Source organism: Anomaloglossus baeobatrachus, chromosome 1 (assembly GCF_048569485.1).
Source record: "Anomaloglossus baeobatrachus isolate aAnoBae1 chromosome 1, aAnoBae1.hap1, whole genome shotgun sequence".
In the NCBI taxonomy this organism is placed as follows: domain Eukaryota; kingdom Metazoa; phylum Chordata; class Amphibia; order Anura; family Aromobatidae; genus Anomaloglossus; species Anomaloglossus baeobatrachus.
Genome location: NC_134353.1, coordinates 585,100,666 through 585,121,938, shown reverse-complemented (window position 1 = coordinate 585,121,938; position 21,273 = coordinate 585,100,666). Strand labels below are relative to the sequence as shown.

Below are 21,273 nucleotides of genomic sequence, written 5' to 3'. Positions count from 1 at the left end.
TAAGTGTCCAAATAGCAGACTTCCAGTATAAAATTACTCTGTATTAGTGAGTATGATGGTTATTGTATAGCTTGGAGAAGCAACTAGGTACTTAGTGCGCTATACTTGTGAGTACAAATAGAAAACTCCTTTTATAAAAGGAGGAAAGTGTGCAACAAAGAATTCAATAATAACAATAAAAAAACTGAACTGTCTCTTTCTCTTGGACTTGGTAAGACCTAAAGCCTCTTCAACAAATAAAGTTAAGATTGGTTCATTGCATAGTGATTGTTCAACAAGTCAGCTCTCTCTTTCTGCAATATGATGTTTGTTGCTTTGTTCTTGCTCAATCATCTCTAAATATAAATATTTTTGAAAGATTAATAAAAAAAACAGTGGTACTTACAGGATGCGGTGTATAATGAAAAGGGGCCATATAGTCAATACCATAAGTTGTTATCAGATGCCTAAAAGAGATAGAGGTAAGAAAGATAACCCAGTAATAAAATACATCATGGGATGGGGAATTTATTAAACTGTTTAACCCCATTTCTAACAGATATTTGTGCAAAGTGTAGTACTTTAAGAGTGAATTAAAAATATGGATCAGTATACACTACAGTTCAAAAGTGTAGGGTCACTTAGATATTTCCTTATTTTTGAAAGTAAAGCACTTTTTTTTCAATGAAGCTAACATTAAATTAAACAGAAATACACTCTATACATTGTTAATGTGGCAAATGACTATTCTAGCTCCAAACATCTGGTTTTGAATGCAATATCTACATAGGTGTATTGAGGCCCATTTCCAACAACCACCCCTCTAGTGCTCTAATGGTACATTGTATTTGCTAACTGTGTTAGAAGGCTAATGGATGTTTAGAAATCCCTTGAAAACCCTTGTGCAAGTATGTTAGCACAGCTGATTAGAGAAGCTATAAAACTGACCTTCCTCTGAGCTAGTTGACAATCTGGAGCATTACATTTGTTGGTTCTATTAAACTCTCAAAATGGACAGAAAAAGAGAACTTTCATGTGAAACTCGACAGTCTATGCTTGTTCTTAGAAATGAAGGATATTCCATGTGATAAATTGCCAAGAAACCGAAGATTTCCTACAACGGTGTCTACTACTCCTTTCAGAGGAGAGCACAAACAGGCTCTAACCAGAGTAGAAAGAGAAGTGGGAGGCACCACTGCACAACTGAGCAACAAGACAAGTACATTAGTACAGGTTCTCAACTGGCAGCTTCAATAAATAGGACCTGCAAAATGCCAGTGTCAACGTCTACAGTGAATAGGTGACTCCGGGATGCTGGCCTTCAGGGCAGAGTGGCAATGAAAAAGCCATATCTGAGACTGGCTAATAAATGGAAAAGATTAATATGGGCAAAAGAACACAGACATTGGACAGAGGAAGATTGGAAAAAAGTTGTATGGACAGACAAATCAAAGTTTGAGGTGTTTGGATCACACAGAAGAACATTTGTGAGACGCAGAACAACTGAAAAGATGCTGGAAGAGTGCCTGATGCCATCTGTCAAGCAAGGTGGAGGTAATGTGATGGTCTGGGGTTGCTTTGGTGCTGGTAAAGTGGGAGATTTGTACAAGGTAAAAGGGATTTTGAATAAGGAAGGCTATCACTCCATTTTGCAACACCATGCCATACATACCCTGTGGACAGCGCTTGATTGGAGCCAATTACATCCTAAAACAGGACAATGACCCAAAGTAGACTTCCAAATTATGCATGAACTATTTAGGGAAGAAGCAGGCAGCTGGTATTCTATCTGTAATGGAGTGGCCAGCACAGTCACCAGATTTCAACCCAATGAGCTGTGGTGGGAGCAGCTTGACCGTATGGTACGCAAAAAGTGTCCATCAAGCCAATCCAAACTTGTGGGAGGGTCTTCTGGAAGCATGGGGTGAAGTATCTCCAGATTACCTCCGCAAATTAACAGCTAGAATGCCAAAGGTCTGCAAAGCTGTAATTGCTGCAAAGGAGCATTTTGTGCCGAAAGAAATGTTTGAAGGAGAAAATTATTATTTCTAGTAAAAATCATTATTTGTAACTTAGTCATTATCTGGACTATATTTTCTATTCAGTATGCAACTCATTTGATAAATAAAAGTATGATTTTTCATGGAAAAGACAAAATTGTCTGGGTGACCGCAAACTTTTGAACTGTAGTGTATATTCTCCTTTTTCTGCCACATTTTAAAACGGATTGGGGAGTATTTTCAGAAAACAAAACAAAACTTTTCCCCTTCATTTTTTAGATTCTGCTCCTGTGCATTGGATTGACTTGTTTAATAAAGATTGGCAATTTCCATAATTTAGAACATAAGGCTTTGTCAGTCGATATTAGTGTTATTATTTTGGTATGCTGTTCTACTGGAAGAAAGGTTAAAAACATAACTATTGCCTTTTATACTTTCACACATATACTCTACATATCTATAAATAAATTTTATTTGCAGATATGAAAACGGTCTGTATAACTTGTAACTGAGGATGAAAATTGTACATTTATATTGACTTCAATTAATCTGTCTTGCACATAACTTTTTTTATAGGAAGTACAGCGCTAATTAATTTTGATAAGTATAATGAGGTTTTTTAATAATCAATCACCACTCCAGAAATAATTAGACATGATTCATCATATCTATGTTTATTTCAATAATTACTTCAGGAGGGTTCCATGCTGTTGTTTTATGCTAAAATATTAAGGTAATAAAATATTTTGATAGCATGAACCTACACAATACAAAATATTCTAATTAAATACATTAGCTAGTGATCAGCACGACTCGCAGATAACCGGGACTGGCTGATCCTGTTAATCCGGTTTCTAAAATCTGTTTCCAGGCCGGATTCCGGTCCCATATAAGTCTATGGAGACTAGAATCTGGCGATTATAAATGGTGGTAGAAGGGATAGTGGGATGGGAGCAAATGCGCTGTACTTACTGAGGCTTCGGCATGTACGCTGCTCCCAGGCCGCCCATTCACTTATGGTGTCACGCATTACGTTAATTGAATATGCACTGCTTTCCCTGCCCACCAGCGCCTGTGATAGGGTGGGGGCACGTCTGACTGCAACCAGAGTGTCAGCTGACTGCTTCCAATGACAGGCGCTGTGTGCATCTATAAGATAAGGCATACGGCTACAGGCTGCAACCCCAGTCATGCTTTATCATAGCTGTGTATCAAAATTGGGGGAGACCTCACGTTGTTTTTTTAAAATGATTTATTTAAATAATTAAAAAAAAAGCTGCATGTAGTTCCTCTTATTTTGATACACAGCCAAGATAAGTGCACGGCTGGGGGCTGCAGCCTGTAGCCGTATGCTTTATCTGTGCTGGGTATCATAATATGGGGAGACCCTATGCCAAATATTTTATTTTTTTATTTATTTATTTTTATACTACGCTACTGACCCGCAGACAGTTGCACTGCTTTCCCCGCCCACTGCCCGTACTGGTGGTCCTCGTGCCTGTGAGTGGTTGCAGTCAGACGCTGCTACAGAGGCTGGATACATGTCTGACTCCAACCAATCACAGAAGCCAGGACGGCCGGTCAGCGGGGAAAGCTGGGTACATGGATGAGCAATAATTAGCGACCTAGGAAGTGAAGTAGATGCCGTGATAGCAGTGTACAAGCCACCCGGTAGCAGTATACAGCGCTGACGAAGCCTCAGTAAGTATGAAGTGCTTATTTCATTTTTTATTTTTTTTTTATTTCCCTAGTGCCAGATCTGGATCAGTACCCAGAATCCTGGGCCCAGGTCAGGCACCCGGGTACCTTTGAAACCGCATAGATCCGGACTTTCACAGTCCGGGTCCGCCCATTACTAACATTAGCCTCTTCCTTCCGCAGCCAATTTTCTTTTCCTCAACTTCTTCCAAGAGCCATAACTTTTTTAATTTTCTGTCCTGATAACCGTTTGATGGCTTGTTTTTTGCAATACAAGTTGTAGTTTTGAAGAACAGCATTTATTATAATGGAAAATGAGCATGGTGAAATTTCAAAAAAATGCAATTCTGCAATGAATTTTTGCATTTTGTATTTACGGTATACATTTAGTGGTAAAACTTACTCTAAATTATGATTTTCCAAGTCAGTACAATTACGGCGATGCCAAACATGTACAGATTTTTATTTTGAGGGAAGAAACTAAAAGTAAATATTTTTTTTTTTAAATACAATTTTAGTTTCTATTGCCTTATTTCAAGACACGTAACATTTTTATTTTTCCAACCACAGTAGTGAGTGCGAGGTTTTTTTGGAGTGGCGATCTGATGATTTTATTCGTACCATTTTTTACTTTATACAATGTTTTGATCTGTTTTTATTGCATTTTATTTTTTGGTATGGAGGTGTACTGATCCAAATAACACATTTCTGGCTTTTTGTTTTTTTTACTCATTACGGCATTCACTGATTGCGTAAATGAATGTTATATTTTGATAGATTGATCAATTCTGAACGTAGCGTTACCAAATGTTTATTTTTTTTAATTATTTTCAGTGGTTTCAGGTGATTTGAACTTTTATATATTTTTAATGTTATATTTTATTTTTTAGTCATCTATGGGACTTTAACCTGCGATCGTCGCATCAGTCATACTATATGCTACAATAGCAGTAGTATATAGTGTAAATCTTGGTCTCCTTTGCACTTCAGCATACAGTACAGCTTCAGTGGAGGATTAAGAGGGGGACGATAGGAGCCTTAAGGTCCAGTCACACACAACGACTTACCAGCGATCCCGAAAACGATGCGACCTGATAGGGATCGCAGGTAAGTCGCTGGGAGGTCGCAGGTGAGATGTCACACAGTCAGATCTTACCAGCGATGCAGGAACAATACAGGTTGCAGTAGCGACCTGTATAACGATCTCAGCAGTCACTGTGACCCTGTCACACAGTGTCAAACACCGCAATGTGTCCTGTCCAGCAGGACATCGCCTTTGAAGAAAATGGCCTGGACCATTCTGTAACAACTAGAGATCTCACGGCAGGGGCCTGATCGCTGGTAGGTGTCACACGTAACGAGAGCACTAACTGGATCGCTACTGCGACACAGAAACCGTGACTCATCAGCGATCTCGCTAGCGATCTCGTTATGTGTGACGGTACCTTTAGGCAGGACTCTGGCTATCATAGTAACCCATTTTTGTCTTGCAATCTCATCACAAGTAGCCAGTAAGGGTGAGCAGCGTGGTGCCTTCCACTCAAATGCCACTGTCAGAGATTGACAGCAGTGCTTAAACGGTTAACTGCCACAGCCGGAGCTCTGCTCTGGTCGAGCCTCTTAGGGCTCCTTCAGCCAAGCGTATAGCACAGCTGTGCAATCTTTTGTTGGATAGCACCCGGCCTAATGTTATACAATGTGGCAGTGCTGACTTGCGCTTTTTTTCTCATGAGTTATTGATAGCAGTTACAAAATCAGCTGTTCTCACCCACCCCTTTCACAGTGTTCTCTCCGCCTATCTTTGTTGTTAGCTGCAGTGGTCACGTCACAACTACAGGGCACATGACCACTAGACCCAATGACTGGGCACAGCCGATGTAGACAGTACAAGCCTTTAAGTACAGTGATTGGATGAAATAGTGACGTGTGCTGTACTAGAGACATTAACAATGCAGCCTGTAAAAAAAGACTAAGCTGCAACAGAGAGCTGGCGCTGGAACACGGGTTGGTGAGTTTAGCCGATTTCATTATTTTTAGCAACAGAATTGACATGAAGTTAAAAAAAAATGTGTAGATGGAAAACCCCTTTAATTATTTTACATTTTATCACTTACATTTTGTTGTGATCTTTATTATGATGTGGCAAAACAGCACCAAATCCACTATCTGGAAGTCCAGTGTGCCTACCGGGATATATATACAGAAAACATTACACATGTTACTTTGCCATTTCAAGATCATACGTTGCTTTGATTGGAGTTGTGTATAAGCTTCAAATTGTAATATTCTAAACACATCCCAAAATACAATTGTCAGTATTTGCGGGGGGGGGGAAGAATGGAACAAAAACATGTTATTTTTATCTTTCTGCTTTTCCAGCACTGAAGTCTCCAAGACTAAATAATTTAATAAGAAAAACACAACAAGTTTTTTCTTGTGTCAGCTATATGGAAGTCCCAGGGGGGTCGGAGGTGAGACCTCATATATTAAGCATTCATGGATTATCCATAGATGAGCAAACCCTTAGTTATTTTTCCAAATGCACAAAATACAATGTAAATAACTCAGTCACTAAAATCATTGTAGAGGTTGTACCCACTGATACACAGTATGTCCACCCATATACTGTCCACCGCCATTAACTTGAGAACAGCGGCAGCTATAGGCATAGAAATGGTGTCTAGGTATAGTAAAGTGCCCATACGCTACGCAATGAAACCACCTATAGCGCCACCTGGTGAAAAACAACGGGGTTAGCATTTTTATCTTGAAAACGGAACGAGATAGAAAAAAAAAGTTAATTGCAAAGTTGTAGGGCATCATCAATTCAATGCAAATTGACACCTTGCATACAAAAATGCTATGATTAGAACGTGTAAATCTCACAAGGCTGCAGACGTGAAGCGATACCTCATGGAGACCTTCCTACAAGTCATTGGGTATGGTGGCTGTGTGGAGTGGCCTCCTCGCTCACCTGACCTGACCCCATTGGACTTCTTTCTGTGAGGTCACATCAAACAGCAGGTGTATGGGACCCTCCACCAACATTGCAGGACCTACGACGACGTATCACAGATGCTTGTGCAAACATGTCACCTACCATATTGCACAACGTGCAGCAAGATACAGTATGCTGTCCAGAGTCCAGATGTACATTGCAGCTGACAGTGGCCACTTTGAGCATCAAAGTTAAATGAGCGCCATATGCGTGACCAGCATTCAATGTTTTAGGGGGGAGTCATGGGTTTCATATCATAGCATTTCTGTATGCTAGGTGTCGATTCGTATTGAATTGATGATGCCCTACAATTTTTTAATTCACTTTTTTTCTCTATCTCGTCCCGTTTTCGAGATAAAAATGCTAACTCCGTTGTTTTCCACCAGGTGGCGCTATATGTGGCTTTATTGCGTAGCACATGGCTGCTTTACTATACCTAGACAACACTTCTATTCCTATAGCTGCCGCTGTTCTCAAGTTAATGGCGGTGGACAGGATATGGGTGGACACACTGTATAGCACATCACTCCTCTCCACTCATGTTTACCCCCCATGACCAATGCCAAGTTAGCAGTTGATATGAAGGGTAAAATGAATTCCTGTGCCCTTAGAATTGGTAATCTTATTTCAAGTAATTTACACCAGCACATAAGTCAAGCAGCAAAAGAAACTATGAAACTCCAGCAAGGGAACACAACTAAGGAGGTATTCCCCCAAAGGAACCTGACAGGCAAAGTTTTGGCTGAGATGCACAGAAGTTAATTCATAAAGGAACCATAAAAGTCAAATTTAATTTACTCCTGGCCAACCACTATGTGTGTGTTTCAATATGAAAGAGGACGTAGTGCATGAATATATTGTGTAACCTGGGATCAACTTATTTTATTACTTAATGATCATGTCAAATACTTCCGATTGCAAACACAATTTACGCATAATATAAATGAACCACAACCAGAAAGATTTTATGTCTAATTACTCTCTGCAAATCACCATATTGTACGTCCTCATGTCCTTGAAATAAAACAGAGCGACAGCAGCTCCCATTCTGGCAGATGCATGACGTTTGCCCCTTATTTGAATGCAGAACATATGAGCACAGAGCTGAACTCGTAGTGATTCATTGATCCCTAGGGAAGGTTCAATCTAATGGCGCATTTCGACAAGCTAATAACTAGGACTCAAAAGTCTAATTCCATACTATCAGCCCATCTAAACAGGCCAGCAATCACCCGACAATAAAGTAAAACCTCGTTCATCGGGTGCAAATACATATAAGCTAGCTTATAAACGGTTATCAGCAGCACATTGCACCATGTAAACGGAATACAAGCTGCCGATAATGGGACATCCCATGGGCACAAAATGTTCGTCGGCCTAATTAAACAGGCCAGTAAAGGCCTAGTTAAACAGGCTAGTAAACGACCGCCAATTGGTTCATGTATGGCCAATTGGAGAATGTTTAATGGCATGGTCTATATTCTAGTTTCTGAAACCAATATGCAGTGAACGATTTCTCACCCAACACACCGCACTAATTTATAATATAATACTATTTATAATAAGAATACTGTTTTTTCTACCAAATATGATGGAATTTACAAAAGGGGTTTTAATGGACATGAAAACAGAGTCTTAAAACAGGATGAAGAAATAGGCTTAAACCCTTTGAAAGCCTGAGACAGTAGACAATAAAAAAAGTAAAAGAACACAAAGACATGCATTTAAAAGGGTTTTCCACTAGTGCAGTGGACAACCCCTTTAAAGCACCACTCCAGCAGTTTTGATTTTTTGTTTTTTTTTTAAATTTCCACACTGGAGTGGTGCTTTAAATGCAAGTCCCCTGCCCCCTATCTTATACTCACTCACTGCCGTCTTCATCTGTTTCCAGCGTTGCTCCAGTCATACACCGACGATCTGTAACTCTCCAGCAGCTCCAGCGTTTCATGGAGCACGCCAGAGGTCACAACTCTATACATCTCTATGAGACACTCGTTCTGGCCAGTCATTAGTTATGGGACTGGAAGCCGCTGGAGGGTGAGTATAAGACAGGGGGCAATAGCAGATAGGCTATTCAATAGCAGATAGGGTAACACAAATTCTAAAACCTTGGGTTACCTTTTAAGATTGAGGGTTTCAAGGTTGTCCTCATTAATCATTTGTTTACCAACATCTTGGACTTCATAGTCTCCTTTAAGGTGAACTTGAGACAGCTGATGTTCAGTTGTGGTATTCCATTCCTAAATAATATAAAAGAAATTATGACAACTGGTCACATTTTTTAAATTTTAATAGGAGACTTTTTTCGGCTTGTATTTAAGCTATGTTCAAATTGGCCTAATTGTAATTTATGAAATCCAACATTTTTAATAGATTTATTCAACTTTAATTATTTCACAGTCATGAGTCAAGTCCAATGAGTTTTTGATCCCGATAATACTTAGAATTCAATCCCTCTGTCAGTTTAGGGGTTTTACAAGAATGTAATAAAATGACCCATCACATAATTTATATGGCAGCCCATGGTGGTCACATGTGAGGACAGGCTGCAATCGGAAGATCAGTATCATAAACACACATACCTCAGTGAGCCGAGAAAATGGCTGTGACAGGACAAGAAAAAATCTTTTCTGTTCAGCCATGTGAGAAGATTTATTTCTTCTTCCATCAAAGCCCTTCTCCTAAGCTGAAGTGTGCTTACAATAATGGTCTTCTTGTGAGAATACAATATATTTTTCTATATGCTTTACTACTGTGAGAATACAATATACAGTTCTGGCAAAAATTAAGAGACCACTGCACAGTTTTATAAAAAATCATCTTCTCTATATGTGACAGCCATTCCAGTGTCAGTTGAATTCCAACCAGAGTACACCTCATTCTACTTAATGTGCTTCTGGTTAGGTGATCACCTGAACCAAATCTTATTTAACGAGGAAAAGTATAAAAAACCCTGCTGTGGTCTTAACAATCCTGTTGCAATAGGACAAGATGGATGGCAAAACAAGTGTTAAGGCCCTGTCACACACAGAGATAAATTTGCGGCAGATCTGTGGTTGCAGTAAAATTGTGGACAATCATTGCCAGGTTTGTGGCTGTGTACAAATGGAACAATATGTCCATGATTTCACTGCAACCACAGATCTGCCAAAGATTTATCTCTGTGTGTAACGGGGCCTTAAGGATAGTGATTGTATGCAGAAGGAAATCCGTCACTTGTCTTTTTGCAAAGGTTTAGGGGTACTTTGCACACTACAACATCGCAGGTGCGATGTCGGTGGGGTCATGTCGAAAGTGACGCACTTCCGGCGTCGCTCTTGACATCGTAGTGTGTAAAGCCTAGATGATACGATTAACGAGCGCAAAAGCGTCGTAATCGTATCATCGGTGTAATATCCCAAAAGCAATAGGAATGAAAAACTAACTTAACCATGCCAAAGGAGTTGAAAAGAAAAGTCTTGAGTGAGGAAAAGAAGGGCTCAATTCTGGCTTTACTAGCAGAGAGATACAGTGAGCGTCACGTTGTCACCATCCTTAAAATTTCTAAGAGAGCAGACCATTACAACAAGGTCAAGCAGCAGACATTGGAGACAACAAAGCTATAGACCAGCAGAGGGCGAAAGCGACTCTCCACTGACCGGGATGACCGTCATCTTATTCGAATTTTACCTGGGGTGAAGTGCACGGAAAGAACAGTTCGTAACAAAAGGCTCCTAGAAGCAGGGCTCAAGCCATGTAAAGCTACAAAAAATTCTTTCATCAATGAGAAGCAAAGGAGAGCAAGGCTGAAGTTTGGCAAAGACCATAAGGATTGCACCATAGAGGACTGGAGAAAGGTAATCTTCTCTGATGAGTTTAATTTTCAGCTTTGCCCAACACCTGGTCGTCTAATGTTTAGATGGAGACCTGGAGAGGCGTACAAGCCACAGTGGATAAAGGACCACCACATCAAAACCCTGTTATGGCCAGCCCAATCTCCAGGCTTGAACCCCATTGAAAACCTCTGGAATGTAATCAAGAGGAAGATGGATAGTCACAAGCCATCACACAAAGAAGAACTGCTTACATTTTTGCACCAGAAGTGGCATAAGGTCACCAAATGCAGTAGGAAAAGACTGGTGGAAAGCATGCCAAGACACAAGAAAGCTGTGATTAAAAATCATGGTTATTCCACAAAATATTGATTTCTGAACTCTTCCCGAGTTAAAACATAAGTATTGTTGTTTCTAAATGATTATGAACTTGTTTTCTTGGCGTTATTTGAGGTCTGAAAGTACTGATTTTTTTTTTGTTATTTTGACCATTTCTCATTTTCAGAAAATAAATACAAAATGTATTGCTTGGAAATTTGGAAAAATGTTGTTAGTAGTTTATAGAATAAAAGAACATTTACATTTTACTCAAAAATATACTTATAAAGAGAAAAATCAGAAAAATTGAAAATTTTGCAGTGGTTTCTTAATTTTTTGCCAGAGCTGTATATACAGTTAGGTCCAGAAATATTTGGACAGTGACACAATTTTCGCGAGTTAGGCTCTGCATGCCACCACATTGGATTTGAAATGAAACCTCTACAACAGAATTCAAGTGCAGATTGTAACGTTTAATTTGAAGGTTTGAACAAAAATATCTGATAGAAATTGTAGGAATTGTACACATTTCTTTACAAACACTCCACATTGTAGGAGGTCAAAAGTAATTGGACAAATAAACCAAACCCAAACAAAATATTTTTATTTTCAATATTTTGTTGCGAATCCTTTGGAGGCAATCACTGCCTTAAGTCTGGAACCCATGGACATCACCAAACGCTGGGTTTCCTCCTTCTTAATGCTTTGCCAGGCCTTTACAGCCGCAGCCTTAAGGTCTTGCTTGTTTGTGGGTCTTTCCGTCTTAAGACTGGATTTGAGCAAGTGAAATGCATGCTCAATTGGGTTAAGATCTGGTTCATGACTTGGCCATTGCAGAATGTTCCACTTTTTTGCACTCATGAACTCCTGGGTAGCTTTGGCTGTATGCTTGGGGTCATTGTCCATCTGTACTATGAAGCGCCGTCCGATCAACTTTGCGGCATTTGGCTGAATCTGGGCTGAAAGTATATCCCTGTACACTTCAGAATTCATACGGCTACTCTTGTCTGCTGTTATGTCATCAATAAACACAAGTGACCCAGTGCCATTGAAAGCCATGCATGCCCATGCCATCACGTTGCCTCCACCATGTTTTACAGAGGATGTGGTGTGCCTTGGATCATGTGCCGTTCCCTTTCTTCTCCAAACTTTTTTCTTCCCATCATTCTGGTACAGGTTGATCTTTGTCTCATCTGTCCATAGAATACTTTTCCAGAACTGAGCTGGCTTCATGAGGTGTTTTTCAGCAAATTTAACTCTGGCCTGTCTATTTTTGAAATTGATGAATGGTTTGCATCTAGATGTGAACCCTTTGTATTTACTTTCATGGAGTCTTCTCTTTACTGTTGACTTAGAGACAGATACACCTACTTCACTGAGAGTGTTCTGGACTTCAGTTGATGTTGTGAAAGGGTTCTTCTTCACCAAAGAAAGTATGCGGCGATCATCCACCACTGTTGTCATCCGTGGACGCCCAGGCCTTTTTGAGTTCCCAAGCTCACCAGTCAATTCCTTTTTTCTCAGAATGTACCCGACTGTTGATTTTGCTACTCCAAGCATGTCTGCTATCTCTCTGATGGATTTTTTCTTTTTTTTCAGCCTCAGGATGTTCTGCTTCACCTCAATTGAGAGTTCCTTAGACCGCATGTTGTCTGATCACAGCAACAGCTTCCAAATGCAAAACCACACACCTGTAATCAACCCCAGACCTTTTAACTACTTCATTGATTACAGGTTAACGAGGGAGACGCCTTCAGAGTTAATTGCAGCCCTTAGAGTCCCTTGTCCAATTACTTTTGGTCCCTTGAAAAAGAGGAGGCTATGCATTACAGAGCTATGATTCCTAAACCCTTTCTCCGATTTGGATGTGAAAACTCTCATACTGCAGCTGGGAGTGTGCTCTTTCAGCCCATATTATATATATAATTGTATTTCTGAACATGTTTTTGTAAACAGCTAAAATAACAAAACTTGTGTCACTGTCCAAATATTTCTGGACCTAACTGTATATACCGTATTTTTCGCTTTAAAAGACGCACCTGATTATAAGACGCACCCCCAAATTTGGTGAAGGAAAAGAGAATTTTTTTTTTTAATGTTAAATGGGGTCCATCTTATAATGCCAGTGTCCGTCTAACAAATCATATAGGGTATATGTCCCTCATAGCCCCCCATCCTAAAATTAGCCCCCTTAATCTGGATATGGCCCCCTTATATTGAATATAGCCCCCTTGTGCTTGCACACATTCCCCTGTGCTGCCTATGGCCCCCTATGGATTGCACACGTTCCATGTACTGCCTATGGCCCTCTATGGATTGCACACGTCCCTCTGTGCTGCCTATGGCCCCCTATGGATTGCACACGTTCTCCTGTGCTGCCTATGGCCCCCTATGGATTGCACACATTCCCCTTTGCTGCCTATGGCCCCCTATGGATTGCATACGTTCCCCTGTGCTGCCTATGGCCCCCTATGGATTGCACACATTCCGCTGTGTTAGATATCGCCCCCATGCTGCTGCCCATAGTAAAATAAAACACTCTTTCCTTACCTCCTGCAGCGCTGATCTCCCTCTTGTCTCCCTCTGTGCTTCTGTTCCTCCACTTCCTGGTTCTCGGTGCGGTCATGTGATCAGCACAGCAGAGTGAGATCATCGCTGCGTGCCTGATCACAGTGGAAGCAGGGACACCGGGGAGAAATTCTGGAGGTAAGTAAAGCTTTTTTATTTTAGGATGAGCAGCAGTATGGGGGCCATATCTAACACAGGGGGGGCATTTGCCATCACAGGGGGGCGCAGGCTCATATAATATGCACCGCTCCCCCAGCCCGTCACTGCGGTGCGGTTTCAGCACCACGGTGATGGATAGCGGCTGTGCATATATGAGCGGGAGCAGGAGATCTAATGCTGCCGCCTGCAGCGTTCACCTGCCCCCAGCAGCGCTCAAGAGCTGCCCCCACCTCCCCTGGACCCTGCAGTGCATATATATATACCCCCCTCCCCCCGTATATTCGGCTTATAAGACGCACCCCCTACTTTCCCCCAAAATTTGGGGGAACAAAAGTGTGTCTTATAAAGCGAAAAATACGGGGTATATATATATATATATATATATATATATATATATAATATATAAAGCTGAATGTGTGTATGTATGTATGTCCGGGATTGGCATCTGCACCGTCGCAGCTACAGCCACAAAATTTTGCACACTCACACGTCTGGACCCCGAGAGCATCATAGGCTATGTTGTGAGGCAAAATTATAACCCCGCGCGTTCCAATTTACCAATCAATTTTGCCCCTATCTACATAATGGGGAAAAAGTGAAACGAAAAGTGTATCCGCACCGTCGCATTTACAATCACAAAATTTTGCACAGACACCTCATGTGACCCAGAGAGCGTTGTAGACTATGTTTTGACAGGAAAATTTAACCCCGCGCTTTACAGTTGCTCTCCAAAAAACATGCCTCCATTAAAGTAAATGGATCCTGGAACTTCAGGTTATTAGTAGGAGCTGTGATTGGTTGCTAAAGGAACAAAAGACATTCATAGTATAAGAAGCTTATATGTGAGGAAATAAGATATCGGTGGGGAGACGGATAGAGACGGATAGAGACAGACAGAGACAGACAGAGAGACAGACACAGACAGAGAGACAGACAGGGAAAGAGACAGAGAGATAGAGACAGACAGGGAAGGAGACAGACAGAGACAAATGGTGAAAGAGACAGACAGAGACAGACGGTGAAAGAGACAGACAGAGACAGACGGTGAAAGAGAGAGACAGACGGGGAAATAGACAGATAGAGACAGACGGGGAAAGAGACAGACAGAGACAGACCTGGAAAAAGACAGACCTGGAAAGAGACAGACAGAGATAGACCTGGACAGAGACTGACTTGGAAAGAGACTGACTTGGAAAGAGACTGACCTGGAAAGAGATAGACCTGGAAAGAGACAGACTTGGAAAGAGACAGACCTGGAAAGAGACAGATGGGGAAAGAGACAGAGAGATAGAGACAGACAGGGAAGGAGACAGACAGAGACAAACGGTGAAAGAGACAGACAGAGACAGACGGTGAAAGAGAGAGACAGACGGGGAAAGAGACAGACAGAGACAGACGGGGAAAGAGACAGACAGAGACAGACCTGGAAAAAGACAGACCTGGAAAGAGACAGACAGAGATAGACCTGGACAGAGACTGACTTGGAAAGAGACTGACTTGGAAAGAGACTGACCTGGAAAGAGACAGACCTGGAAAGAGACAGACTTGGAAAGAGACAGACCTGGAAAGAGACAGATGGGGAAAGAGACAGACAGACATGCAGACAGGGATAGAGACAGGCAGACAGGGAAGGAGGAGACATCCAGAGAGACAGACAAAGATAGATGGGGAAAGACACAGACCTTGATAGAGACACATGGGGAAAGAGACAGAGAAATAGAGACAGACTAGGAAAGAGACAGACAGACCCTACCCTTCCCTACTGACCCCTCCCCTTTCCTTTGTCTTTTGTGTAAGTTTTACTGATTTGTTTATATACTTGATATTTGAACTAGTTATATGCTAAGGCCAATCTTGAGATTTTTCAGCAGCAAACTAACGATGGCCAATGTTTCGGAACTTAATATGTTGATTTTGTCTTTTCGACATTCGCTCTGATGAGATTTGCATATGATCTAATGAGAAATGTTGTGTTATATGTGTTAAAAATTCAATAAACAAAACATTGAAAAGGAAAGAGAAAGACAGAGACAGGCAGACAGGGAAAGAGACAGACAGGAAAAGACACAGACAAAGAGACGGGGAGACAGACGGGGAAAGAAACAGACCTGGGAAAGAAACAGACCTAGAAAGAGACAGATGGGGAAAGAAACAGAGAGATGATAGAGACAGACAAAAAAAGAGACAGACAGACACAGGCAGATGAGGAAAGAGACAGACTGGGAAAGAGACAGACGGAGCACATTACTTGGCCAATTTAGTTAAATCTGTGTGGAATATCTGTGGTGTTGAAAGATATGTTGTGAAATGCTTCTATTAGCTTAGTTTTTGTCTTTTAATAATTACATTTCTATTTGTTTTGTGTTTTTTGTGTGCAGAATAAATTTTTGTTAATACATTCTATTTTGTTAACAACAGTTATTAACCCAGGCGAAGCCGGGTAGTACAGCTAGTATATATATATATATATATATATATATACACACATGTGTGTGTGTGTGTGTGTGGGGGGGGTTCTTTATGCTTTTCTATAACCAAGCTTTCTTTTGTATATGAGTAACCTAGACGGAGCCTGTTTCCTGATTATTGCTGCGTATCAGAAGCAACTATGTGCACACCAAAGCCTGCAGCTGATGTTTAATACAAGCGAACAGAATGAAGATGTTGATGAGGATGACTGGCTACATCTGCGCAAGTTCGGATCTATGATTAATGTGCTATGTGACAAGGACCCTGCGATCTATGGTGGGTTGAAGATAGCCCCGCGAGCAGTGGAGGGCTGAAGAGGAAATCCCAAATATGGACATAAACATCATCATATGCTTTCTGCGTGTGCTTCTAAAATAACCAATGCCATACTATTGGGAATTCTTCTAAGGGATCAACCCACTATTGCTCTATAAAAAGACTTGTGTAATAACAATAAAGCAACTGGGTGTGCACCTCCTCCTACTGAGTGAGGAGTTTATACCATCAATCTTTGTGTAGCCTGAATTCCTCCTGCTAGCACTCAGTTACTTTCGATTTGAGATTCAGCAGACACTCACTGGAAGGAGATTTCCCAAAACTGTGGAATCGTCCTTATCATGCTGACTGCGGCCCATCCTGACACATGATAACAAAGGGATGACGTTTGTATTACATGATGGAGGCCATTTTATTCTTGGAGAAACCCTCTAATACACAATATGGACAAGTCAATGTTATTAGTAGGAACATTGGTTACTGAATATTGGTCTATCTAAATATGGCCGCAATCAAACGTTCATTCGTCAGGTACAATCATTTTTATGCATTGGCAGCAGTGTAAACAGGTGAAGTGCCATTCATTACTGTATAGGGACTGATCAATCATTTTAGCAAACGTGCAGTTCTCAACACTGTTCCATCAACCTTATTCTATTGCAGTAAATAATCATCAATAAGCTTGCATATAAACATATATTGCCCGGGATAGTAACTGTCTCTCTGTCTCTCTCCCAGTCTCTGTCTGTGTGTCGCTGCCTGTCTGTCTCTTTCCTTGTCTGTCTGTTTCTATCTCTCTGTATTTGCATCAGTCTATCTGTCTCAATCTCTGTATCTGTCTGTCTCTCTCTCTCTGTCTCTTTGTCCGGCTGTCTTTTTGCCCGGCTGTCTTTTTGCCCGGCTGTCTTTTTGCCTGGCTGTCTCTTTGCCCAGCTGTCTCTTTGCCCAGCTGTCTGTTTCTAGGTCTGTCCCTTTCCCGGTCTGTCTCTTTCCAGGTCTGTTTCTTTCCAGGTCTGTCTCTTTCTAGGTCTGTCTCTTTCCAGGTCTGTCTCTTTCTAGGTCTGTCTCTTTCTAGGTCTGTCTCTTTGCCAGTTTGTCTCTTTGCCCGTCTGTCTTTCCAGGGCTGTCTCTTTCCCCATCTGTCTCGTTCCCCGTCTGTCTCTTTCCCCATCTGACTCTTTCTCCATCTGTCTCTTTCCCGCTCTGTCTCTTTCCAGGGCTGTCTCTCTCCAAGTCTGTCTCTTTCTCGCTCTGTCTCTTTCTCGCTCTGTCTCTTTCCAGGTCTGTCTCTTTGCCCGTCTGTCTCTTTCCAGGTCTATCTCTTTCCAGGTCTGTCTCTTTGCCCGTCTGTCTCTTTGGGCATCTGTCTCTTTGCCCGGCTATCTCTTTGCCCCGCTGTCTCTTTGCCCGGCTGTCTCTTTCCAGGGCTGTCGCTTTCTCCGGCTGTCTCTTTCTCTGGCTGTCTCTTTCCCGATCTGTCTCTGTCTGTCTGTCTTTTTCTGTCTCTATCTATCCGTCGATCCTATCTTATACTAACAGTTTACTTTGTTCCTATAGCAACCACTGACAGTTGCTATTTATAGTCTATAGCTCCCAGCTCCATTCAGTTTAATGTCTGAAGGATTTTTGTAGAGTAACTGGAAAGCACGGGGTTAAATTTTCCCACCCAAACATAGTCTATGACGTTCCCTGAGTCACATGGAGTGTCTGTGCAAAATTTCGTGATTGTAAATGCGACGGTGTGGATTCCTTTAGCGCAGAGGTCCCCAACCTTTTTTGCACCAGGGACCATGTTTAAGCAAGACCAGTTTTCCATGGCCCGGTGGGACATGGGCGGAGCTTTGGTCATATGGGGGCGAGGTTATGGAGGGGTGGAGCTTAGTGCATACTTATAATATAATTATGACATTTATAATGAGAATGTGATTCAACTTACTATAGGTTCAGAATGAGTGGGAGCACTGGGCTTGTTTCCCTGGATCAGTGGGAGCACTGGGCTTGTTTTCCTGCAACAAGACAGTCCCATCTAGGGGTGATAGGAGAGAATGAAACCCGAAGTGTGTTCCTTATGTCCAGTCTACTTCGTAAACTCGTTTTTGCTGTTGTCATGGCAGAAAACCCAAAGATAGGATGTTGGAAATGGAAGCAGAGTTTTCAGTGCTTTTGTGGCGATCTCAGGATATTCTGCCTTGACTTTAATCCAGAAAGTTGAGAGATTTGAAGTCTCAAACATACTTTTAAGGCTACCTTCATTTGCAATCTCAAGCAGTTGGTCTTCTTCAAGCACGGACAAGGTCGATTCACCTGGCTTGTTCACAAATGGGTTGCGAATCCATTCCTTCCTAGTTCATGGGTCTTTTGTGGTCGGAAAATAGCGCTCAAACTCTTCTGAAAGCTGAGATAGGTGAACATGCACCAGTTGGGAGAATGAAGGATCAGACTCTGTCTCTTCCAAAATTCCTGCTAATGTTTGAAACATGTCAAATATCCCTGTTCTCACTCGCCGTCCCCACACTTCTAGCTTGGCTTTAAACGCAGCAACTTTATCTGCCACCTAAAAGGCAGTTGTCATTCTCCCCTGAAGTGACAGATTAAGTTCGTTCAACAAGTTGAATATGTCACATAAGTAAGCAAGTTTTGTGACTAATTCCTTACTACTGAAATATGCTGCAAGTGGCGATTCTTTTGCTAAAAGAAATCTATAAAGCGGGTCTCGTAACTCAAAAACTCTGGCCAGTGCTCTACCTTTAGAAAGCCACCTGACTTCTGTGTGAAGGAGAAGACGTTTGTGCTCCGCGTCCATCTCCTCACAGAGCTGCTCGAACAGACGTGAGTTAAGGGCATGTGCTTTGATGTGATTAATAACTTTAATCACATCTCGCAAAACGCTGTTAAGTTCAGGTGACATTTTTCGACTTGCCAGCATTTCTCTATGGATGACGCAGTGCGTAGACTCGCATTCAGACGCAATCTTTTTGGCAGTTAAACCAGAAAGCCGTCCAGTCATGGCAGCTGCTCCGTCTGTGCATATACCGACACAAAATGACCAGTTTAGGTTTCCTGATATGTAATCATCCAAAGACTTGAAAAGTTCTGCACCTGTGGTGTTGGCTGGCAACAATAATGCACTACTCACAGCAAGTTGGGCTGCAGTGTGTACATCGCCTAGGCCAAAAGCTAAATGCTCTACCAGGATACAGCTAAACCCCCACTAATGTGGAAGCATCACAGGTGCAGGTGAAGCAGATCACACACACACATATTTTTTTTTTGTTTGTACAGGATACAGCCAGGCCCCTTTCTGTTGGGCCTTGCATTGTAGAGTGTCTGTCCATGCATGATACACAGTGGGGTACGGCTTGGCAGCCCGCCTGATCTAATAGAAGGGCGTCACCTAATAGGCTGCGGGTTTGTGACTGTGCCATCTGCATGTGAACAGCGCTCTATGCAAGCCACTTGTGTGCAGTTTTATCATCTAGCATTCGCCTCCCCTCCATTCCATGGAGGTGTGTGTGTGATCTGCTTCACCTGCACCTGTGATGCTTCCACATTAGTGGGGGTTTAGCTGTATCCTGGTAGAGCATTTAGCTTTTGGCCTAGGCGATGTACACACTGCAGCCCAACTTGCTGTGAGTAATACTTAATTTTTGGAGGACATTGTCCTCTTTTTGTTGCTATTTTTATATTTAGTGTAGGGACCTACAGACATGAGGTCCCGTGACGAGGGTGTAGGCTTACGTTTTATGGCCATAAATACCAACAAAAACCTCATATTTTTTTGTTTGTACAGGATACAGCCAGGCCCCTTTCTGTTGGGCCTTGCATTGTAGAGTGTCTGTCCGTGCAGGATACACAGAGGGGTACGGCTTGGCAGCCCGCCTGATCTAATAGAAGGGCGTCACCTAATAGGCTGCGGGTTTGTGACTGTGCCATCTGCATGTGAACAGCGCTCTATGCAAGCCACTTGTGTGCAGTTTTATCATCTAGCATTCGCCTCCCCTCCATTCCATGGAGGTGTGTGTGTGATCTGCTTCTCCTGCACCTGTGATGCTTCCACATTAGTGGGGGTTTAGCTGTATCCTGGTAGAGCATTTAGCTTTTGGCCTAGGCGATGTACACACTGCAGCCCAACTTGCTGTGAGTAATACTTAATTTTTGGAGGACATTGTCCTCTTTTTGTTGCTATTTTTACAAGAATAATGCACATAACATATCCTCATGCACATCCTCCTGAAAAATATATCGCACATAAACAAGCATCATTGCCTTGTTGTCAACATCAGTAGACTCGTCAACCTGGATTGCGTGCCATGGTGACGCATTAATCCTCTCCAACAGTTGTACCTGAATGTCTTCTGCTATTTCATTAATTCGTCTAGTGACAGCGCTCGCTGAAAGAGGAACCTGTGCCACCTTTTTAACTGCAGCCTCTCCTAAAAGTTCATGGCAAATGTCTTTAGCGGCAGGTAGGATCAACTCTTCACCAATAGTAAAGGGCTTCTTAGCCTTGGCAATGCGGTTAGCCACTAAGAATGATGCTCTCAGGGCAGACACATTTTTGATGTGGTGGCCTTCAGTAATTGCTCCTGTCTTTCGTGTTCGCGTTTTTTTCTTTCAAAAAACTCCAAAGGCTTGTCTTTTGATGCAGGGTGCTTGGTCTGTAAGTGGCGAACCAGTTTTGAAGGCTTCATGGCCTTGTTGGATAGTCGGTCGCCACATATCAGACAGAGTGGGCTTGGGGAATGTGAATTGCCAGTTGCGATGAACCCATAATTTAAGTAGGACTCATTGTATTTTCTTTTAAATGCAGCTTTCTTTTTTTTAGCAGTCATGGAGTCTTCATCTGTCTCATTGGGTCTTTCTTCCTTTTCAAAGAAGCTCTTCAGTGATGTTTGTTTTTTACTCATTTTACAAGGGTTTGAGGTGGAGGCGTTGTGGGCCCCTAACACAGAAAGATGGCTATTGCTACTGGAGACGGGCACTGATGATGATAACC

At 41.9% G+C, this 21,273-nt stretch overlaps 1 protein-coding gene across 1 annotated transcript in view; it reads right to left on the bottom strand.

Annotated features, from left to right (window-relative positions):
• The window catches only part of CFAP95 (cilia and flagella associated protein 95), a 90,245-nt gene that overhangs the window by 27,150 nt on the left and 41,822 nt on the right, over positions 1-21,273 (bottom strand). The window contains exons 3-5 of the mRNA XM_075340051.1: positions 8,794-8,915; positions 5,792-5,860; positions 386-446 (exon numbers count right to left, since the gene is read on the bottom strand). Of these exons, the coding sequence (XP_075196166.1) occupies positions 386-446; positions 5,792-5,860; positions 8,794-8,915 (252 nt within the window). The remainder of the gene's footprint in view (positions 1-385; positions 447-5,791; positions 5,861-8,793; positions 8,916-21,273) is intronic.